The 19669-nt window shown below is 38.4% G+C and overlaps 1 protein-coding gene across 10 annotated transcripts in view; it reads left to right on the forward strand.

Annotated features, from left to right (window-relative positions):
* The window catches only part of Nf1 (neurofibromin 1), a 644633-nt gene that overhangs the window by 431974 nt on the left and 192990 nt on the right, over nt 1–19669 (forward strand). For all 10 annotated transcript variants that reach the window (XR_011392599.1, XM_053781766.2, XM_053781772.2 and 7 more), the window contains one exon: nt 8510–8649. Coding sequence is in view for 9 of the 10 variants with exons in the window: in XM_053781766.2 (XP_053637741.1) it covers nt 8510–8649 (140 nt within the window). In the remaining variant the exon portion in view is untranslated. The remainder of the gene's footprint in view (nt 1–8509; nt 8650–19669) is intronic.

Raw genomic sequence — 19669 nt, forward strand, 5'->3', positions numbered from 1 at the left:
GATGTTCAAAAGTAAACAAATGATGTCATTGCCCAATAAATGTCCAACTAGCCATTCTAATATGCAGTCATGAATGGGTTGACATTATTTGTACAATTATTACAGTATTGCAGTAGTCTGCATAACAGTAAATCTTCTATTTTTGTTTGAATAAAAATTCAAAATAGAAAGTAAGAGCAATATCAGAGGAGCCTGGAAACGTGACTGATGAACAAAGAAAATGTTATTTTAGAGCCAGGAATGTTTGCATTCTTGATTCTGGACCTTATTTTGAAATTGTCATATTTTTTTAATTTTTGTGAAATTGGCCAAATTGCAAATTTCTGACCACGTTATTGGGTAGTTGAAATTGGTAAATGGGCAGTTTCTTGTACTCAGTCGATAGAAAAAATGGAGTTCTAAAGAAATAGCTATGAGTTTTGTTGACTGGAACAATGGAATTAGCCAAAAATAGAGCTCAAAGTGGGCAAAATCTCCGATTTATAAATATCGCCGAGGTCACTAGCTTTGCGGGAGTGTAATTCTGTCAGTTTTCCATCAAATTAAATTTTTTTTCATGTCATTATAATCGGGAAAAGATTCTCTATCATTTCATAATTTTTTTTTTTTTTTTTTTTTTTTTTTTAATTTTACGACACCAGGAGACACCTCAGGATTGGGGGTTGTGACAGTCAAGGGGTTAAAATGCAGGCATTGTACTTCCCATTTCCAGGACTCAAGTGTGGCTAAATCTGTAATAACCGGTTTCCCTTAATCCCTTCGCTAAATATAACCCTGCTCACACTCGAGCAGCTCGTCAAGTCCCAAAAACCATTTGTCTCCATTTAATCCTATCTAACACGCTTGCTGGAAGTCCAAGCCCCTCACCCACAAAACCTCCTTTACCCCCTCCCTCCAACATTTTCAAGTACTACCTCTACCCCTCCTTCCTTCCCCTTCAGATTTATACACTCTCCGAGTCATTCTGTTTTGATCCATTCTTTCTAAATGACCAAACCACCTCAACATCCCCTCTTCAACACTCTGACTAATACTTTTAATATCTCCACACCTCCTCCTAATTTCCACACTCCGAATTCTCTGCATAATATTTATACCACATATTGCCCTTAGACAGGACATCTCCACTGCCTCCAGCCAACTCCTCACTGCAGCATTTACAACCCAAGCTTCACACCCATATAAGTCTGTTGGTACCACTATACATACTTTCATACATTATTATTATTATTATTATTATTATTATTATTATTATTATTATGATTTATTATGATTTATTATTATTATCTCTCATTAAACAGTGACATACAAACTGTAAGTGGACAATTCTGGGCTATTTAAATAGTGGGGGAGAGATAGAAGAAGAGGGAGAAGAAGGGGGGTGGAGGATGGAGAGGAAGGATGAGAAACATAGGGGAAGTGGGGCAGAAAGGAAGAGGAGGGGATACAGAGGAAGGGTAAGGGTAAAAAGGAATGAAAGGGATAGAGAGGAATGGTAGGAATTGTGTTCTCTGCTTGGACACAATGACATCATGCATTTACTCTTGAACACAGCAAAGAATCAAACATTTCTTCTACTGCTAATAATAACAATAGTAATAATAATAATAATAATAAATATGATAGAATTGAAGAAGGAAATTGTACAAAAAAACGAGGGAGTGGTTGACACATCGTCAGTGTGGATTTGTTTATGCTGGAGTGAGCATTAGTCTCGGTGCTCTTCCAAACATTTCACAATAATTCATTGTGTTTGGTGCTTGTAGATTGAGTGCGATTGGATTGGTTGAGGCAGTGGTTGAGGAAGCGGTTGAGGCAGTGGGTGAGGCAGTGGGTGAGGCAGCAGTTGAGGCAGTGGGTGAGGCAGCAGTTGAGGCAGTGGGTGAGACAGTGGTTGAGGAAGCAGTTGAGGCAGTGAGTGAGGCAGCAGTTGAGGCAGTGGGTTAGGCAGTGGTTGAGGCAGTGGGTGAGGCAGCAGTTGAGGCAGTGGGTGAGGCAGCAGTTGAGGCAGTGGTTGAGGCAGTGGGTGAGGCAGCAGTTGAGGCAGTGGGTGAGGCAGTGGGTAAGGCAGTGGTTGAGGCAGTGGGTGAGGCAGTGGTTGAGGCAGTGGTTGAGGCAGTGGTATTTAATAACATACATCTTATTAATAATAATAATAATACAGTGGAACCTCAAAAATCGAACTTAATCCGTTCCAGGAGCTAATTCTAAATTCGAAAAGTCTGAAATTCGAAGCAATATTTCCCATAAGAAATAATGGAAATACAATTAATCCGTTCCAGAAACCCAAAAATATTCACACAAAAAATACATTTTGTAGAGATTAATTACAGTTTTACATACAACAAATACTATAGTTTTTAATTATGTATAGTAATACATATAAAATAGCATTTTTACTTACCTTTATTGAAGATTGGTGATGGCATCTGGAAGATAGGGAGGAGGAGAGAGGGAGTTGGGGTTAGTGCTTGGAAGGAGAATCCCCCTCCATGAGGACTTCAGGTAAAGCCCTCTCTGGGGTTACTTCCCTTCTCTGTCTTTTAATGCCACTAGGACCAGCTTGAGAGTCACTGGACCCCTGTCTCACAAAATAACTGTCCACAGTCCTCTGTTTCTGGCGCCTCTTTAACATTTCCCTAAAATGGGACATGGTTCTGTCACTGAACTTGTTGCAAAGATGGCTTGTTTCAGCTGGCTCAGGGTGGTACTTTTGCACAAACATTTGGACATCATTCCACTTGGCACAAATCTCTTTAATCTTTGAAGAAGGCACCTCATCCACTCCCTATATTAACACCTTTTGCAACATCAGCTTTCTTGATTTGTTCTTTCTTTGACAGGATAGAACCAATGGTCGACTTGTTTTTCCCATACATCCTGGCAAGCTCAACAAGTCTCACACCACTCTCATACTTCTGTATTATTTCCTTCTTCACATCTATGGTGTTTCTCGCTTTCTTTACCACAGGGGTACCACTAGCAAGCTTCTTTGGGCCCATGGCAGCTTATTTCACTGTCCCACATGCACTAAACACAATGAAATAATCGTAAAATGCGTGAATGAGTGCGCAGGTTAGTGTTCACTCAAGCATAAACAAAGCTAGACTGCTCACGGCGCCTGCGCGGGGATGCGGACAGAGCGGGCGGCAGACAGGTCCTGTACCCGGTGGTCCGAAAATAGGGGCGCATTCGATAATAGGGACACAGTTTGTCCGAAAAAATGGTCCTATTTTCGAAACGTTCAATATGTGATACATTCGATTTTTGAGGTTCCGCTGTAATAATAATAATAATAATAATAATAATACATGTTATTAATAATATGTATTACTGTATTATTATTTATAACATGTTATTAAATACCACTGCCTCAACTGCTGCCTCTACCATTGTCTCACCCACTGCCTCAACCACTTCCTCAACCGCTTCCTCAACCACTGCCTCTACCACTTGAGTCGCACTCAATCTGCAAGCACCAAACACAATGAATTATTGTGAAATGTTTGGAAGAGCACCGAGAATAATTCTCACTCCAGCATAAACAAAGCCACACTGACGATGTGTCAACCACTCCCTCGTATTTTTGTACAATTTCCTTCTTCAATTCTATCATATTTATTATTATTATTATTATTATTATTATTGTTGTTGTTATTATTACTATTGTTATTATTAGCAGAAATGTTTGATTCTTTGCTGTGTTCAAGAGTAAACACATGATGTCACCGTCCAATACCTGTCTGAATAGCCATTCCAATATGCAGTCATGAATGGGTTTACATTATTTATACTGTAGTTTAATAGCAAATAATGAACAAACAAAACACTCACCACACTGGTGGGAGGGCTGGCTGCCAGTTGCGGGGGTCAGAGGGAGGGTAGTAGGGACTCACAGTGGTTGAGGAAGTGGTGGAGGCATTGGTGGAGGCAGTGGTGTAGGCAGTGGTGGAGGCAGTGGTGGAGGCAGTGGTATTTAATAACATACATGTTATTAAACCATAACATTTATGTATTTAGTACAATTTACGACATTTTCATGTATTTTATGATTGTTCATGGTTCAACAAGTTAAGGAAGCAGTATTGTATTATATTTCCCTACAATATATTGGGGCACCAAACATTCACGATTTTTCAACATTCGCGAGGCTCTTGATTCCTTAACCCTCGCGAATGTTGAGGGAGACCGGTATATTAACATAATGTACAACGTTTAATGAGACTCGGTGATTATTATCATTATTATTATCATTACTAATATGGTGTCTCGAGACATAAGATACTCTTGCTGATTGTAATGTGTACCTGCACACCAGCACAGTGTGTAAGTTTATTTAGGTACAGGTGTACATAAGTATAATTATCAGAGTACGTATATATAAAATATGAAATGACTTTTAAAAACACTTGAAATTTTGGAGTTTCCAGACATAATGGAGAGACGTAGTGCTTATGGAGCTCACGAAGAATGTAAACAAACCGGGTGGGGCACGGTGACCGTATTAGTAAGTTAGGTGGGGGGGGAGCCATATAGAGAGTTTTGGTCATAATTTGAAATGACCGTATTAGCGGAACGCCTTAAAGCAAAACGCCGTAAAGCGGGGTACTACTGTACATTGCACCTTTCTTTGGGCTCACAGGCTGCATAAGTTATGTGACAAAATAAAATAGTGAAAAAAACAAGAAATGTTTCAATGCAAGTAAACCAAAGTTTATCGGGTGAGCGGCATTCGTCGCTGTTGCTATACGCAACTCATTTTCTGCCAACTTTACTCCTCTATATCTCGGTAAGTACTGATCACAAAAAAAATTTTGGGGCTTAAAACAGTCAGAAAATTAATCTTAACATTTTCATAAGAAAAAATATATATATATTTTTTTAATATTCTTCGACACCAGGAGACACTTCAGGATTTCGGGTTGCAACAGTCAAAGGGTTAATATTGTTTATTATGTCATATTAGATGAATTGTGATATACATGTATAAATAAGCTGTAGAGTTGATATTAGTGTCATATTGAAGGACTTTCTTGTCCTGTCTCTAGAGACACTCCTGCCACCGCCACAATGCCTAACATACGTAATGACATTTTATTCATACACCAACAAAAGTCTTCAATAAAGGTAAGTGTGATATTATTGACATCTCATTGTTTTCTGTATGTACTGTAAATCTATATTTAATTGGATTTACATTATTTCTTATGGGGAAAATGGATTTGCCAATTGTGAATTTCACCTTTCAGCAGTCTCTCTGGAATGGATTAATCATGAAACTCGGGGGTTCACTGTACGAGCAGATTGAGTTAAGAGTTCGGTCATGGAACAAATTAGACTCATAAGTCAAGGTACCACTGTATATGCATTTTATTGCTCTGGGATGCTTTAAATGTCGTAGTATATTACTTGTGGTTGGGATGGGGTGGGGTGGCCTGGCCTGGCCTTGCTATCATACCAACCACACCTGATTCTGTACAATAAATGCTACTCATCTCACTCTACATTAAGACTTTTAAATATTTTAAGGTAAGTAATGAGTGTACTATGTGTGTATTTTATGTTTTTATTGTTTTTAATGCCTAATTCTATGGCTAACTTAATGTATGTTAGTGTAAACTTGTCAGCTAGCATTTATAATCAATTATAAGTGGGAAAACAGAGTGTTCCACTTTATGGCAGTAGCCTGGAACCTAACCTGCCGTATATATGGGGGCCCTACTGTACTGTCATATCCAAGCTCAGAACACTAGTATCTAATATATTTTTTTATGTGCGCAGCTTAACTTGCTGGCTTGGCTTATTCGGCACGACATGTACATAAACAATATGTACAGTAAACAATATGTAAAATAACCAGAGTGAAAAATGTTGAAATTCCAAACACCATTCCAAACAAAAATGTTGCTAAAATAATGATTAAATTCAGTCAGTATTGTGTTCAGCTACTCAGTGGAGTTTGTTGATAAGTTAAAGTGGAGGTGGGAAGTACAATGCCTGCACTCTAAAGGAGGGGTTTGGGATATTTTCTGCTTAGAGTGACATCTAAATTGTCGTATCTGTGCGCCTCTGGCAAGATAGTTATAGTGTGAATCATGGTGAAAGTGTTTCATTTTTGGGTTGCCCTACCTAGGTGGGAGACAGCCAGCATGTTAACCCTTTGACTGTCACGGCAGTATATATACGTCTTACGAGGTACCGTGTTTGACGTATATATACAGTGGTCCCTTGTTTTCCGTAATTAATCCGTTCCTGGAGGAGCTACTACAAACGAAATTTACGATTTGCGAATCAATTTTCCCCATAAGAAATAATGTAAATACAATTAATCTGTTCCTGACACCCAGAAGTATTAAAACAAAAAAATTTTTTACATGAAATATACATGTAGTACATAAACAATACAATGGGAAATGATGAATGAAACATTAACAGCATAACGCTTACCTTTATTGGAGATTCTTCTTAGTGTATGGGAGACTGGAGGAGGAGAGAGATTGGATTGTTTACGGTTTGGAAGGGGAATCCTCTTTTCCTGCAACACCTCAGGTACCAGTTGCTTTTCTGGGGTTACTTCTCTTCTCTGTTTCTTAATGCCACTAGGACAACCATGAGAGTCACTGGAGTCCTGTCTTGCAAAATAACTGTGGAGAGAGCTCTGTTTCTGGCATCTCTTTAACACTTCCCTAAAATGGCCCAAGACTTTGTCACTGTACATATTTCTCACCTTCTTTACCACAGGCTTGGCACTAGGAGCTTTCTTTCGAGCCATGGTAGCTTATTTAGTACTTGCAAGCACTAAAATGAGTGGAATATTATGAAATATTTCGTAGGAGCACTTGAGGGGACCTTCACTCACTGGTAAACAATGCCAGACTCGCTGGGTAGGGAGGCCTCCCCGGCTCACACCGTGCTTACGCATCCCGGACAAACTACTATTCGCGAGTCAACCTATGAAAAGCGAGTCCATGTTTATACGAAAATACCCCTATGATTGGCGAAATTTACGATTGCCGAGAACTACGAAAAGCGAGGGACCACTGCACTCATAAATTCTAGCGGCTTCAAATCAAGAAGGAGAAAGCTGGTAGGCCCACATGTGAGAGAATGGGTCTGTGTGGTCAGTGTGCACCATATAAAAAAAATCCTGGAGCACGCAGTGCATAATGAGAAAAAACTCCGACCGTTTTTTTTAATTAAAATGCCGACTTTGTGGTCTATTTTCGTATAGTATTTATGGTTGTATTCTCGTTTTCTTGGTCTCATTTGATAGAATGGAAAACATATTATAGAAGTAGAGGTGATTTTGATTGATTTTACTATAAAAAGAACCTAGAAATGGAGCTCAAAGTAGGGGAAATGTTTGATTTTGCCAATGTTCGAAAGTAAACAAATGATGCCATTGTTCAATAAATGTCCAACTAGCCATTCTAATATGCAGTCATGAATGGGTTGATGTTATTTATACAATTATTACAGTATTGCAGTAGTCTGCATAATAGTAAGTCTTCTATTTTTTGTTTGAATAAAAATTCAAAATAGAAAGCAAGAGTAATATCAGAGGGGCCTGGAGACATGACTGATGAGCAAAGAAAATGTTATTTTATAGCCAGGAATGTCTGCATTGTTCATTCTGGACCTTATTTTAAAATTGTCATATTTTTTAGTTTTCGTGAAATTGGCCAAATTGCAAATTTCTGACCACATTATTAGGTAGTTGAAATCGGTAAATGGGCAGTTTCTTGTACTCAATCGATAGAAAAAATGGAGTTCTAAAGAAATAGCTATGAGTTTGGGCGACTGGAACAATGGAATTAGCCGAAAATAGGGCTCAAAGTGGGCGAAATCGCCGATTTGTAAACAGCGCCGAGGTCGCTAACTTCGCGAGAGGATAATTCCGTCAGTTTTCCATCAAATTTGTTTTTTTTGGTGTCATTACAATCGGGAAAAGATTCTCTATCATTTCATAAGAAAAAATAATTTGTTTTTTTCAATTTTGCGACACCAAGAGACACCTCAGGATTGGGGGTTGTGACAGTCAAAGGGTTAAAAATTAAACCCTTTTTTTTTTTTGTAATGTTAGGTTTAGTTTGGTTATGTTTGGTTAGGTTATATTAGGATAGGTTAGGTATGGTTAGGTTAGGCTACATTGGCTTATATTGAGTTATATTGGTCTAAGTTTAGTTGGGTTAGGTTCTGTTGCCTAAATTCAGTATTGACCATTGCATTATTAGGTAACCCAACCTAACTTGATATTGATTGATGTAACCTGACCTAGCCCTCCCTCAACTAACCTAACATAACATGATCTAACTAAACCTAACCTAATCTACCATGATTTAAACAAATTTAACCTAATCTAACCTTACCTTAAAATCTCAATTTGCACAAAAAATCTGTTCTGTTGTAAAATTCACTTCATATTATACAGTTTATATTATTAAATATCACTGAACTTCACCAAGCAGCCAAACTTTCTAGTAACAAATTTGTGCATTTGTTTTTACAGGTAACTTCCATTTTGCATTGGTGGGTCACTTGTTAAAAGGTGTTCGTCACCCAGCACCAGCAACTGTGTCTCGCACATCAAGAGTGCTCATCACACTGCTCTCCATTGTTGCTAAACCACATAAGAGAGATAAATTTGAGGTGTGTAAAATATTGCATAATATTTCTGGCTTATAACCTTCTGAAGTTGGTTTAGCTTACGGAAAACAAAGTTTACATTACTGTACTTGTTTATTCATTCTTGTCTCAAATTTTTTTTATTATTTTAACAATTATTTTCTTCTGCTGTTTCAGTTTTATACATTAATTGAAAATGTCTTGGTGAATTTTCTTCTTATTGAATTACTTGTATATTTGTATGACACACCACACGGTAGCATACATGAATATTCATCCAGTCAAGTTTTCAGACACAGTAGCTACTGCTGAATTTATTTTCATGGCAAGGGTGGAGGGAGGAAGTGTGTGTGTGAGGGTAGGGATGAGGGGGAAAGGAGGAAAGGCTTCATCAGTGGATTACATCTTAATAATAAATTAGCCCTGTGGAATTGAGATTGGCTCCTGTTACAAGCAGTTCTTACAATACTGCCAATATAAATGTAGAAGTATTCAACCATGTGATGGATATATGTGGGCCAGTGGGCTGCCATCACCAACAGCCCGATTGACCAAGCAGTCAACGGAACATTCTTGCCGCAGGCCAGGGTGTGAGAGTAGGAAAACTCTCAAAATCAGTCACAGATATATCAGAGGGCAGGGTTTCGAAATTATCTAGAGGCAGAATAACATCATTTGCCTGTAAATTCAGCAATGTTAAAAAATGGTTTGAACTTTGAAAAGGTATTCACAAAGTTTTTGGGGGAAATCTCAAGAAAATATCAAAATTAAATTAAGCTATAGCCATGGCTATGCACATGCTGTGGATTCCATCTCACATTGGTCTTCGGATGCATGATAGAACTGATAAATTGGCTAAGCTGTATGCTTTCAAAGAGGGGGTAGATTACAATCTTGGCTTGTCAGGTAGCAGTTTGAGAACAATAATGCAAAAAGAACTTCAACTGAATTTTGTTGCCTTAAGACTCAGGGAGATTGACACCAGTCAGTCCATCTATCATCATTCTATCATGCAGGAGGAGCCACATGTCTATGGTGCATCCAACAAAATAAGCCGACTCTTGGGTGTTACTACCGCCCGGCTCCAGCTGGGTTACAAATATCTTTTGACAGGTTAAATCACCACCACCAGATGTAGACCAAACGAAATGCAAACTTTGCCAGATGGACTATAGTCACACCCTGCGTCATTATGTACTGGAGTGTGAGAAAAATGAATGAATTTAGAGACAACTCACTCAGAAATGTTCAAGATATGTCAAAGTATTTTATCCACAGTGGTATATTACAGACCATTCTGGAAAAAATACCGACTTTGCTCCCTGTAAATAAAGCATTACCACGTGTGTGTGTGTGTGTGTGTGTGTGTGTGTGTGTGTGTGTGTGTGTGTGTGTGTGTGTGTGTGTGTGTGTGTGTGTGTTTGCATGTATATTTGTGTACTCATATATGTGTGAGTGCTTGTGCTCTTGTACGTATGTATACTTGTGTGTACTCACCTAGTTGTGGTTGCAGGGGTCGAGTCACAGCTCCTGGACCCGCCTCTTCACTGACCGCTACTGGGTCACTGTCCGTGCACCATGAGCTTTATCATGCCTCTTCTTAAAGCTATGAATGGATCCTGCCTCCACTACATCGCTTCCCAAACTATTCCACTTCCTGACTACTCTGTGACTGAAGAAATACTTCCTAACATCTCTGTGATTCATCTGAGTCTTCAACTTCCAACTGTGTCCCCTTGTTACTGTCTCCCATCTCTGGAACATTCTGTCTCTGTCCACCTTGTCAATTCCTCTCAGTATTTTATATGTCATTAACATGTTCCCTGTATCTCTCCTGTCCTCCAGTGTCGTCAGGTCGATTTCCCTTAACCTCTCCTCGTAGGACATACCCTTTAGCTTTGGGACTAGTGTTGTTGCAAACCTTTGCACGTGTGTGTGTGTGTGTGTGTGTGTGTGTGTGTGTGTGTGTGTGTGTGTGTGTGTGTGTGTGTGTGTGTGTGTGTGTGTGTGTGTGTTTTTGTGTGTGTACTCACCTTGTGATTGCAGGGATCGAGTCACAGCTCCTGGCCCCGCATGTGTGTGTGTGTGTGACCCAACAATTAATATTTGCATCAATAACTCATTATAGTTGTGACCTGGTGTGAACATGTGAATTGCTCATTACTCTATAATTTGTTCATGATTGTAGCTATATATAAATATAAGTAAGTAAATTTACTTACTTAGATAATTCATTACCTTTGTAACTTGTGATTTCATTACCTTTGTACCTTGTTCATCTATCAAAACTTAGGGGCCCAGTCCCTGGACCCATTATGTACCTCTGTAATCTGTAAATACCTTTGTAATTTGTCATGATTGTGACCAGAGCTGTCTGGAGCTCATTACTTTTGTAACTTGCTCAGCTATTAAAACTTTGGGGCCCAGTCCCTGGACCCATTATGTACCTCTGTAATCTTTTGACTACTGCCCACAAGATGGGTAAGGGGTGCATAATAAACATATTAAACTAACAAACTAAGCCATGGCTGTATAATTGAAGTGAGGCTTTGGAGATTTTAAGTCATAACTGTGAGGCCTGGCCATTATGATAGTTATGACTAAAGCTAAACTGTGATTATAATAATAATTGCAAGGCTCGGCCATGGTGCTAGGTATGATTATAAAGCTTGCTCAGTAACAGTATTCATCGTTGTGATTACTATGATATCATGGCTCAGCCATGATGATACCATAGTCATGACTGTGAGGCTCAGCTATGACACTAGTCATGACTGTGAGGCTCAGCTATGACACTAGTCATGACTGTGAGGCTCAGCTATGACACTAGTCATGACTGTGAGGCTCAGCTATGACACTAGTCATGACTGTGAGGCTCAGCTATGACACTAGTCATGACTGTGAGGCTCAGCTATGACACTAGTCATGACTGTGAGGCTCAGCTATGACACTAGTCATGACTGTGAGGCTCAGCTATGACACTAGTCATGACTGTGAGGCTGACAATAATGATACCTCACTTTCTCTTTTGTAGATTTAATGCAACCTGTTAATATACTGTTTCATACCCTTGAATAGTAACTGCTAAAAATTTTCCTTATTTACAAATTTTTGGTAAAAAATGTAGGATCATGATTATGCAGTACAGTATCATAATATATTGTTCTGCATAATTTTGTATAGTACAGCCAAAATTCCAAATTTGTGATTTAAATTTACATGATTCAATTATGCAACATTTTTGTTTAAGTGTTTCCTGTGAATATCTTGATTTTTTCTATAGTGCCTAATTTGGCATGGCACATGATGCCTGAATTAAAAACCAATCATAGGATTTGCTCAGAATGTACTTACTGGATTTTGCACTCCAGAATCTCCTCTTTCTGGACACTATTTTTCATACAGTTCAGTGTTAATGAGGTTAAAGCAGTATGGAAAGGGACTTGGTTCCTTCAACATCAACTGAACCAAATCTGAGATGAAACTTATTATAGGGACAGACTTGATTGGTATTTTCAGATTCTTGTTTCATGGGAACCTCTGGGACCACACTATGATTTTTGGAGATTCATGAGGAGCTCCATGACCCCACTGTGATTGTGGAGATTCATGAGGACCTTCAGGATCACACTGTGGTTGTGGAGATTCATGAGGACCTTCAGGATCACACTGTGATTGTGGAGATTCATGAGGACCTTCATGATCACACTGTGATTGTGGAGATTCATGAGGACCTTCAGGACCACACTGTGATTGTGGAGATTCATGAGGACCTCCAGGACCACACTGTGATTGTGGAGATTCATGAGGACCTTCAGGATCACACTGTGATTGTGGAGATTCATGAGGACCTTCAGGATCACACTGTGATTGTGGAGATTCATGAGGACCTTCAGGATCACACTGTGATTGTGAAGGTTCATGAGGACCTTCTGGATCACACTGTGATTGTGGAGATTCATGAGGACCTTCAGGATCACACTGTGATTGTGGAGATTCATGAGGACCTTCAGGATCACACTGTGATTGTGGAGATTCATGAGGACCTCCAGGACTACACCTCTTATATTGCAGTGATTAATGGGAATGTCTGGGACCACATGTTTGTTATAGTGGTGATTAATGGGGATGTCTGGGACCACATGTTTGTTATAGTGGTGATTAATGGGGATGTCTGGGACCACACCTCAGTTCAAACCCCCAAAATAAATATTGCTCCCAGTGTCCACTTGAAAAAAAAAGTTCTTCCAAAATGGTAGATAATATTTGTTTGAAGGTAATGACACTAATACAGTATTACAAAATTTGATGGAAATGTTGCAGAATTTCATAGGCACAAAGATAGTGGTTTGGGTGCAATTTATACATTGCTGATTTTGCTGACTTTAATTCCAGTTTTAAGTTACACTGCAACCCCGATTTTCATCCTTAATCCATTCCAGAAGGTCAGTTGAAATCCAAAATGGACGAGAACCAAAGTAATATTTCCCATAAGAAATAATGTAAATCCCATTAATCCATTCCAGACACCCAAAAATATTAACAAAAAATACATTTTATAAAGAATAATGCAATAAAGCAATGGGAAATAAATATAAAGCACTAAGTTTAATGGATTAATGAACATTTAAATAACTTTTACCGTTATTGAAGACTTGTTGGTATATTCTTTACGAGATCCGCATGCAACTGCCTTGCCTTTTCGCAAATTATCACCTCAACAACACTGTCTCCCACTATCTGTTTTTCATTGATCTACACCAGCAACAGCTTCTCAACTTCTTCATTTGTTTGCCATCACTACCATCTTCTACCACCATCACTACCACCCTCTACCATCATCACAACTACCCTCTACCACCATCACATCCAGAACCACCCTCTGCCTCCATCACTATCACCCTCTACCACCATCACTACCACACACTACCACCATCACAACCAGAACCACCCTCTGCCTCCATCACTACCACCCTCTACCACCATCACTTCCACCTTCTACCACCATCACTACCACCCTCTACCACCAATGTTTTGGATGAATGCACGAAGTATTGCTCACTGAACAAGTGACAGAGGCAGACTGAGTCACATACGTGTGAGCGGCTGCGTCTGGGGTGGGATGATTTCTGAGCAGAAGTACAAAACCCGGGGTAAAATTTTGCCCTAAAAAGTAGTCGAAACCCGAATTGTACGATATCAGCATGGGGCGAAATCCAGGGTTTCGCTGTAATTCTGTTAGTCCATTCAACCAAATTCTTAGCTATTTCACTAGTATGCCTTCTGCCCTATCTATTGAGCACAAGAAACTGCCCATTCAATTATTACAACTCTATAAAGTGTACATAAGTTGGTAATTTGGCCAATTTTATACAAAATTCAGAAAATACCAATTGAAAAGTAAAAGGCAACATAAACAATGTAGACATTTATGGCACTAAAACAACATTGCCTCTATTCATTAATCACATCCCCAAGCCTCTCCTATATTACACTTTCCTTCCATTTTGAACTCATAATCACACAAAAATAGAAGATTTATTCTATTTCTCAGATAATAAAATATAACCAGGAATGACTCATGAAATCATAATGACACAATTGCAAACAAGCCATGCCATGGGTGAGGTTAGAACCCACGATCAGAGAGTCATAAACCTCCAGACTGACGCGTTAGCCACTGGGCCAACTCGCTACAATAAGATTCATACAAGTAGGTATGAATGATTGGTCATGGTTTACAGTGTCCCAGTAATTGAATTAGACCTATTAAAACCCATTAAACATACTGGTGGGTGTTGGGTAGCCTTACCAGTCCTCAGGAAAATCAGCATAAATCTATTATTTTTGCAAATTTGAGTCCAATTTATAATTACTTTTGGTCATGAAACCAACCAAAATAATTTCTCTTTCAGTAGTATGTTTTTCATTTTATCAATTGATACCAAGAAAAAGCCAACACAACCATAAAACCTTCCTAGAAAATAGCTCCGAGTCACTATTATAAACCATTCATACTGTCAGAGTTTTGCTTTTCCCATCAAACGCTGCATGCAGCAGGATTTTTTTTTATACTTTGCACACTCACCACACTCATTCTCTCATCCAGGCCAAAATTTACCACTCACAGCATGAGCAGAGCTCTTGATGTAGAACTTTGTGAGGGACCCTGGCCTCAGGGTCAGGGTCCCTCATGGGGACCTTCTAAGATCACACCTAGACTTTCATGGGGACCTCTAGAACCACACCTTGACTTTCATTGGGACCTTTCATTGGGAACCTCCAGAATTATAATTCTATGACTGGAGATTCAAGGGGACCTCTAGAACCACACCTTGTGATTTTGGAGATTTGTGGGAATCTCTAGACCACATCTCCATGTCTGGATTAATGAGGACTTCTAGAACCACATCTTGACCTTGCAAATTCATGGGGCCTACTAGGACCACACCTTAACTTTGGAGATTGATGTTTACCTTGAGAACTTCACCTCCACGTTTGAATTCATAGGGACCTTGAGGACTACACCATTCTGACTTTGGGGCTGCATAGGGATCTCTAGGATCACATTTTGACTCCAGGGATTCATCTATGCTTGTATGATGAAATAAGGAAAGAAAATAATATGCATTGGTGGTCAGTATCAATTCAGCTTTTTAGACACTTTTTTAGCATTTAAAATCTAATGATCTTTTGCGACTATACCAAAGTCTCCTAGTGACTTGTGTTGTGTGCCAGGTCATGAGACTGGGAATTGGTGGTGTAAGTGATAACTCTTCATTCTTATCTTAAAAGATTCAGCTAAAAGCATATGTTTGAGATTAAAGAAAGTTTATTTTGTTCTAAAATAATAAAAATGCAAATAATGATTTTGTCTCTTAGTACAGAGAATCCCTCTACTTATTAACATCTGAGTAGTGACAGTATGCACTTACAGATGATATTTGGAACAAGTTAATTTCTTCTCGAATGGTGATCGAGAGAATGAACACTATGAAAGCTCAGGCAGAATGTTTTTTGAGAGAATGGATCAAAGTAGGATGACATGGAGAGCATTTAAATCTGTAGGGGAAAGAAGGCGGGGTAGGGGTCGTCCTCGACCCCTACACATTCATTTCGCATATGTTCATGAAGCTTTTACCCCACAATACAAACACCTGTCATTGTGTACAAGTTGTCTTCACGTTGATGCAGTAGAATAAATATAAACAGCAACATTCTCATGCAACACACCATTTTTAGAGTGAATGACGTTATGAGTGAAGGCATACAATAGGAATAATTTTCTACAGTTATCCACAGTAATACTGTAATGTACACATTTTTTCTGATGTTGGACTAGAGAAAATGGAATTCTTTCTGTCACTCGTTCAAGCTGCCTGGCTACCACATTTCATATTTATGTCAGTTTGTTCTATTGTGGGTATATGTATTATGTTTATATGTTATGTAGCATGTTTCTTTTATAATTTTAAAAAAATATCATAGATGGATTAATGAAAATGTCTATAATAATTTAATATACAACATTTAACCCTTTCACTGTCGGTGCCGTAGTACTGCGGCTTGCAAGCCAGTGTTGGTGTTGTAGTATTACACCAAAATTCTAGCGGCTTCAAATCTAAGGGGAGAAGGCTGGTAGACCTACATGTGAGAGAATGGGTCTGTGTGGTTATTGTGCACAGTATAAAAAAAAAAATCCTGCAGCACACAGTGCATAATGAGAAAAAAAAATCCAACTGAGTTTTTGGTTTAAAATGCTGACTTTGAGGTGTATTTTCATATGGAATTTATAGTTGTATTCTCATTTTCTTGGTCTCATTTGATAGAATGGAAGATATATTACAGAAATAGAGATGATTTTGATTGGTTTCACGATGAAATGTTCGATTTTTGCCGACATTCAAGAGTAAACAAATGGCGTCACCATCCAATAATTGGCCAGTCTGATATGCAGTCACAAATGGGTTGACATTATTTTTACAATTATTACAGTAATGCAGTAGTCTCCATAACAGGAAACCCTCTATTTTTTGTGTGAATAAAAATTCAAAATGGAAAGCAAGAGTAATATTGGAGAGGCCTGAAGACGTGACTAATGAGCTGAGAAAATGTTATTTTAGTGCCAGGAATGTCTGCATTGTTTATTCTGGATCCTATTTTGAAATTAGCATCTTTTGAAATTTGTGTGAAATTGGCCAAATTGCTAATTTTTGACCACTGTATCTGGGTAGTTGAAATTGGTAAATGGGCAATTTCTTGTACTCAGTCTATTGAACAAATAGAGTTCTAGCAAAATAGCTATGAGTTTGGTCGACTGGAACAATATAATTGGCTGAGAGTAGGGCTCAAAATGGGCGAAATCGCCGATGCGTATATATTGTCAAGACTGCTAACTTCGCAAGAGCGTAATTCCATGAGTTTTCCATCAAATTTGGTCATTTTGGTGTCATTACATCAGGAAAAGTTTCTCTTATCATTTCATTAGAAAAAAAAAAAATTATTTTTTTTTTTTAATTCTTTGACACTGAGGGCAAGTTTGTGAGCAGGGGTCTTGACAGTGAAAAGGTTAAAATGCCCCAGAGTGATTATTATTTTTTTTTTTTTCCAAAAAATCTGCCATATCCCACTGAGGCAGGGTGACCTAAAAGGAAAAATGAAAGTTTCTCTTTTTAAATTTAGTAATGTATACAGGAGAAGGGGTTACAGGCTCCTTGCTCCTGGCATTTTAGTCGCCCCTTACGATGCACATGGCTTACGGAGGAAGAATTCTTGTTTTGCTTTCCCATGGAGGTAAGAGGAAATAAACAAGAACAAGAACTATTAACCTTTGTCTGTTGCAAGCCCAATTCTGAAACTCTTCCTCTGTCGAAAAATATTCGAAAAAAAAAAAAAAAATTCGTACTAAAATTTTAGGATTAATTTGCCGAGTGTTTTAAGGCAAAAAATTTTCTTGCGATCAGCACTTACCGAGATATAGAGGCATAAAGTTAGCAGAAAATGAGCCACTTATGGCAACAGTGGCGAATGCCACTCACCGGTTAACCTTTTTTTTACTCCCATTCAAAGGTTTCTTGATTTTTCCACTACTTTGTTTTTTTCAGGTAAGTTATGTGGCCTGTGAGACCAAAGGTGCAATGTACATATATACACTCATTGTATGCAACACAATAAGTGCACAAACATTCTCATCAATATATTGTTTACAAAACTTGTTTACACAATACAAAAAAAATTTATTACTATTGTTCTATAATATACAGGTACAGGACTTACGACCGAGTTCGGTTCCGAGAAACTGATGGTAAGTCAAAATGGATGCAAGTCGAACCTTACTGCTGAATATCAACATCACATTTTTGTAATGACTTTATTTTATTGTTTTATTTTGGTATTTTATTTTTTACTTTACTATTTATGCTGTTAGTACTGTATTTTATACTGTAAGGGTGAGGATAAACACTGTGTACAACACAAACAGTTGTTTATTTCCCAGAAATTTGGCATAGGAAACAAGGTCATAAGTCAAATGGTCGTATGTCGAGCAGGTCGTAAGTCTGATGGTAGGTGTATATACAAATGTACAGTCACTGGACACTTTCCTAGAACTGCTGCAATTTGTGGAATTCTTTGAAACATGGGTATATTCACAATGGTATTTTACACTCTTCACACATAAAATGAGTGTCTCTTCGTTTTTGTGGGCGTTTTGTGGTATATGCACGGACAAACACCTCTTTTGAGCAGTTTTCCTGAAAGGAGGCAGTTGTATGGGGTAGTGATCACCAGTCCTCAGACGAGAGGGTATGTGTTGTCAATTTTGTGGGCGCTGGTCTGTTGCAGGTGTTGTTCCTTGGTACATGAATATTATTTGTCTGACAACTGACAAACAAAATTCACCATATTTAGGTTTGTTGTTGGTCTTCAACATATTATAAGCATTCAGCTTGGAAATATCAAGAAGATCGAAAAAGAGTTTTATACGCCTACCATCCGACTCACGACCAAGCTTGGTTCCGACCAACCGGTCGTAAGTCAAAATGGACGTAAGTCGAACCTTTGAAAATTGCCGACATATTGGGTAGGGCATAATGTTATAAGCATTCAGCTTGGAAATATCAAGAAGATCGAAAAAGAGTTTTATACGCCTACCATCCGACTTACGACCAAGCTTGGTTCCGACCAACCGGTCGTAAGTCAAAATGGACGTAAGTCGAACCTTTGAAAATTGCCGACATATTGGGTAGGGCATAATGTCAAACCTTTCCTATATAAACTACCTACATAATACTGTAATGTAATGTACAATCATTATTTCATTCTTTTTACCATAATTTACTTCTATTGTTATATTTTAATTATGTATTGTATATAATGTATACATGGTAGTGATCTGTATTGTAAATTTTACATTGCATACAGTATCATATGTTACTATTATCTTTATGTATTTTCGACACAGTGGAATGGGAGAATACCACTGGTAGTGTCATCCTGCCAGAATGTAGTATAACCTATACCCTAAGTAAAGAGAAACAACTCTGGAATATGTGTAATACATGTCCAGCTGGGTGGCCGGGTCTGTGGGTGGCCGGGTGGGTGGGTGGTTGGCTGACTGGCTGACCGAATGTGGCTCGCTCTCTGTATCTGTCTCTGTATCTCTCTCTGTATCTCTCTCTGTATCTCTCTCTGTATCTCTCTCTGTATCTCTCTCTGTATCTCTCTCTGTATCTCTCTCTGTATCTCTCTCTGTATCTCTCTCTCTCTCTCTCTCTCTCTCTCTCTCTCTCTCTCTCTCTCTCTCTCTCTCTCTCTCTCTCTCTCTCTCTCTCTCACTCTCACTCTCACATTTACACATAAGTCAAGTTATCATACATATTATAAATTACCTAGGATAACCCAAAAATTCCAGACAAAGTGCTGTACAGTGGATCTGTGCTCCAGTGCCCTAAATTAATAATATTAATAATAATTATTATTATTATTACAGTAATACATATGTGCTAATATTAATAATAATATTATTATTAAGCTATAATATAAT

Source organism: Cherax quadricarinatus, chromosome 30, assembly GCF_038502225.1.
Source record: "Cherax quadricarinatus isolate ZL_2023a chromosome 30, ASM3850222v1, whole genome shotgun sequence".
Lineage (NCBI taxonomy): Eukaryota > Metazoa > Arthropoda > Malacostraca > Decapoda > Parastacidae > Cherax > Cherax quadricarinatus.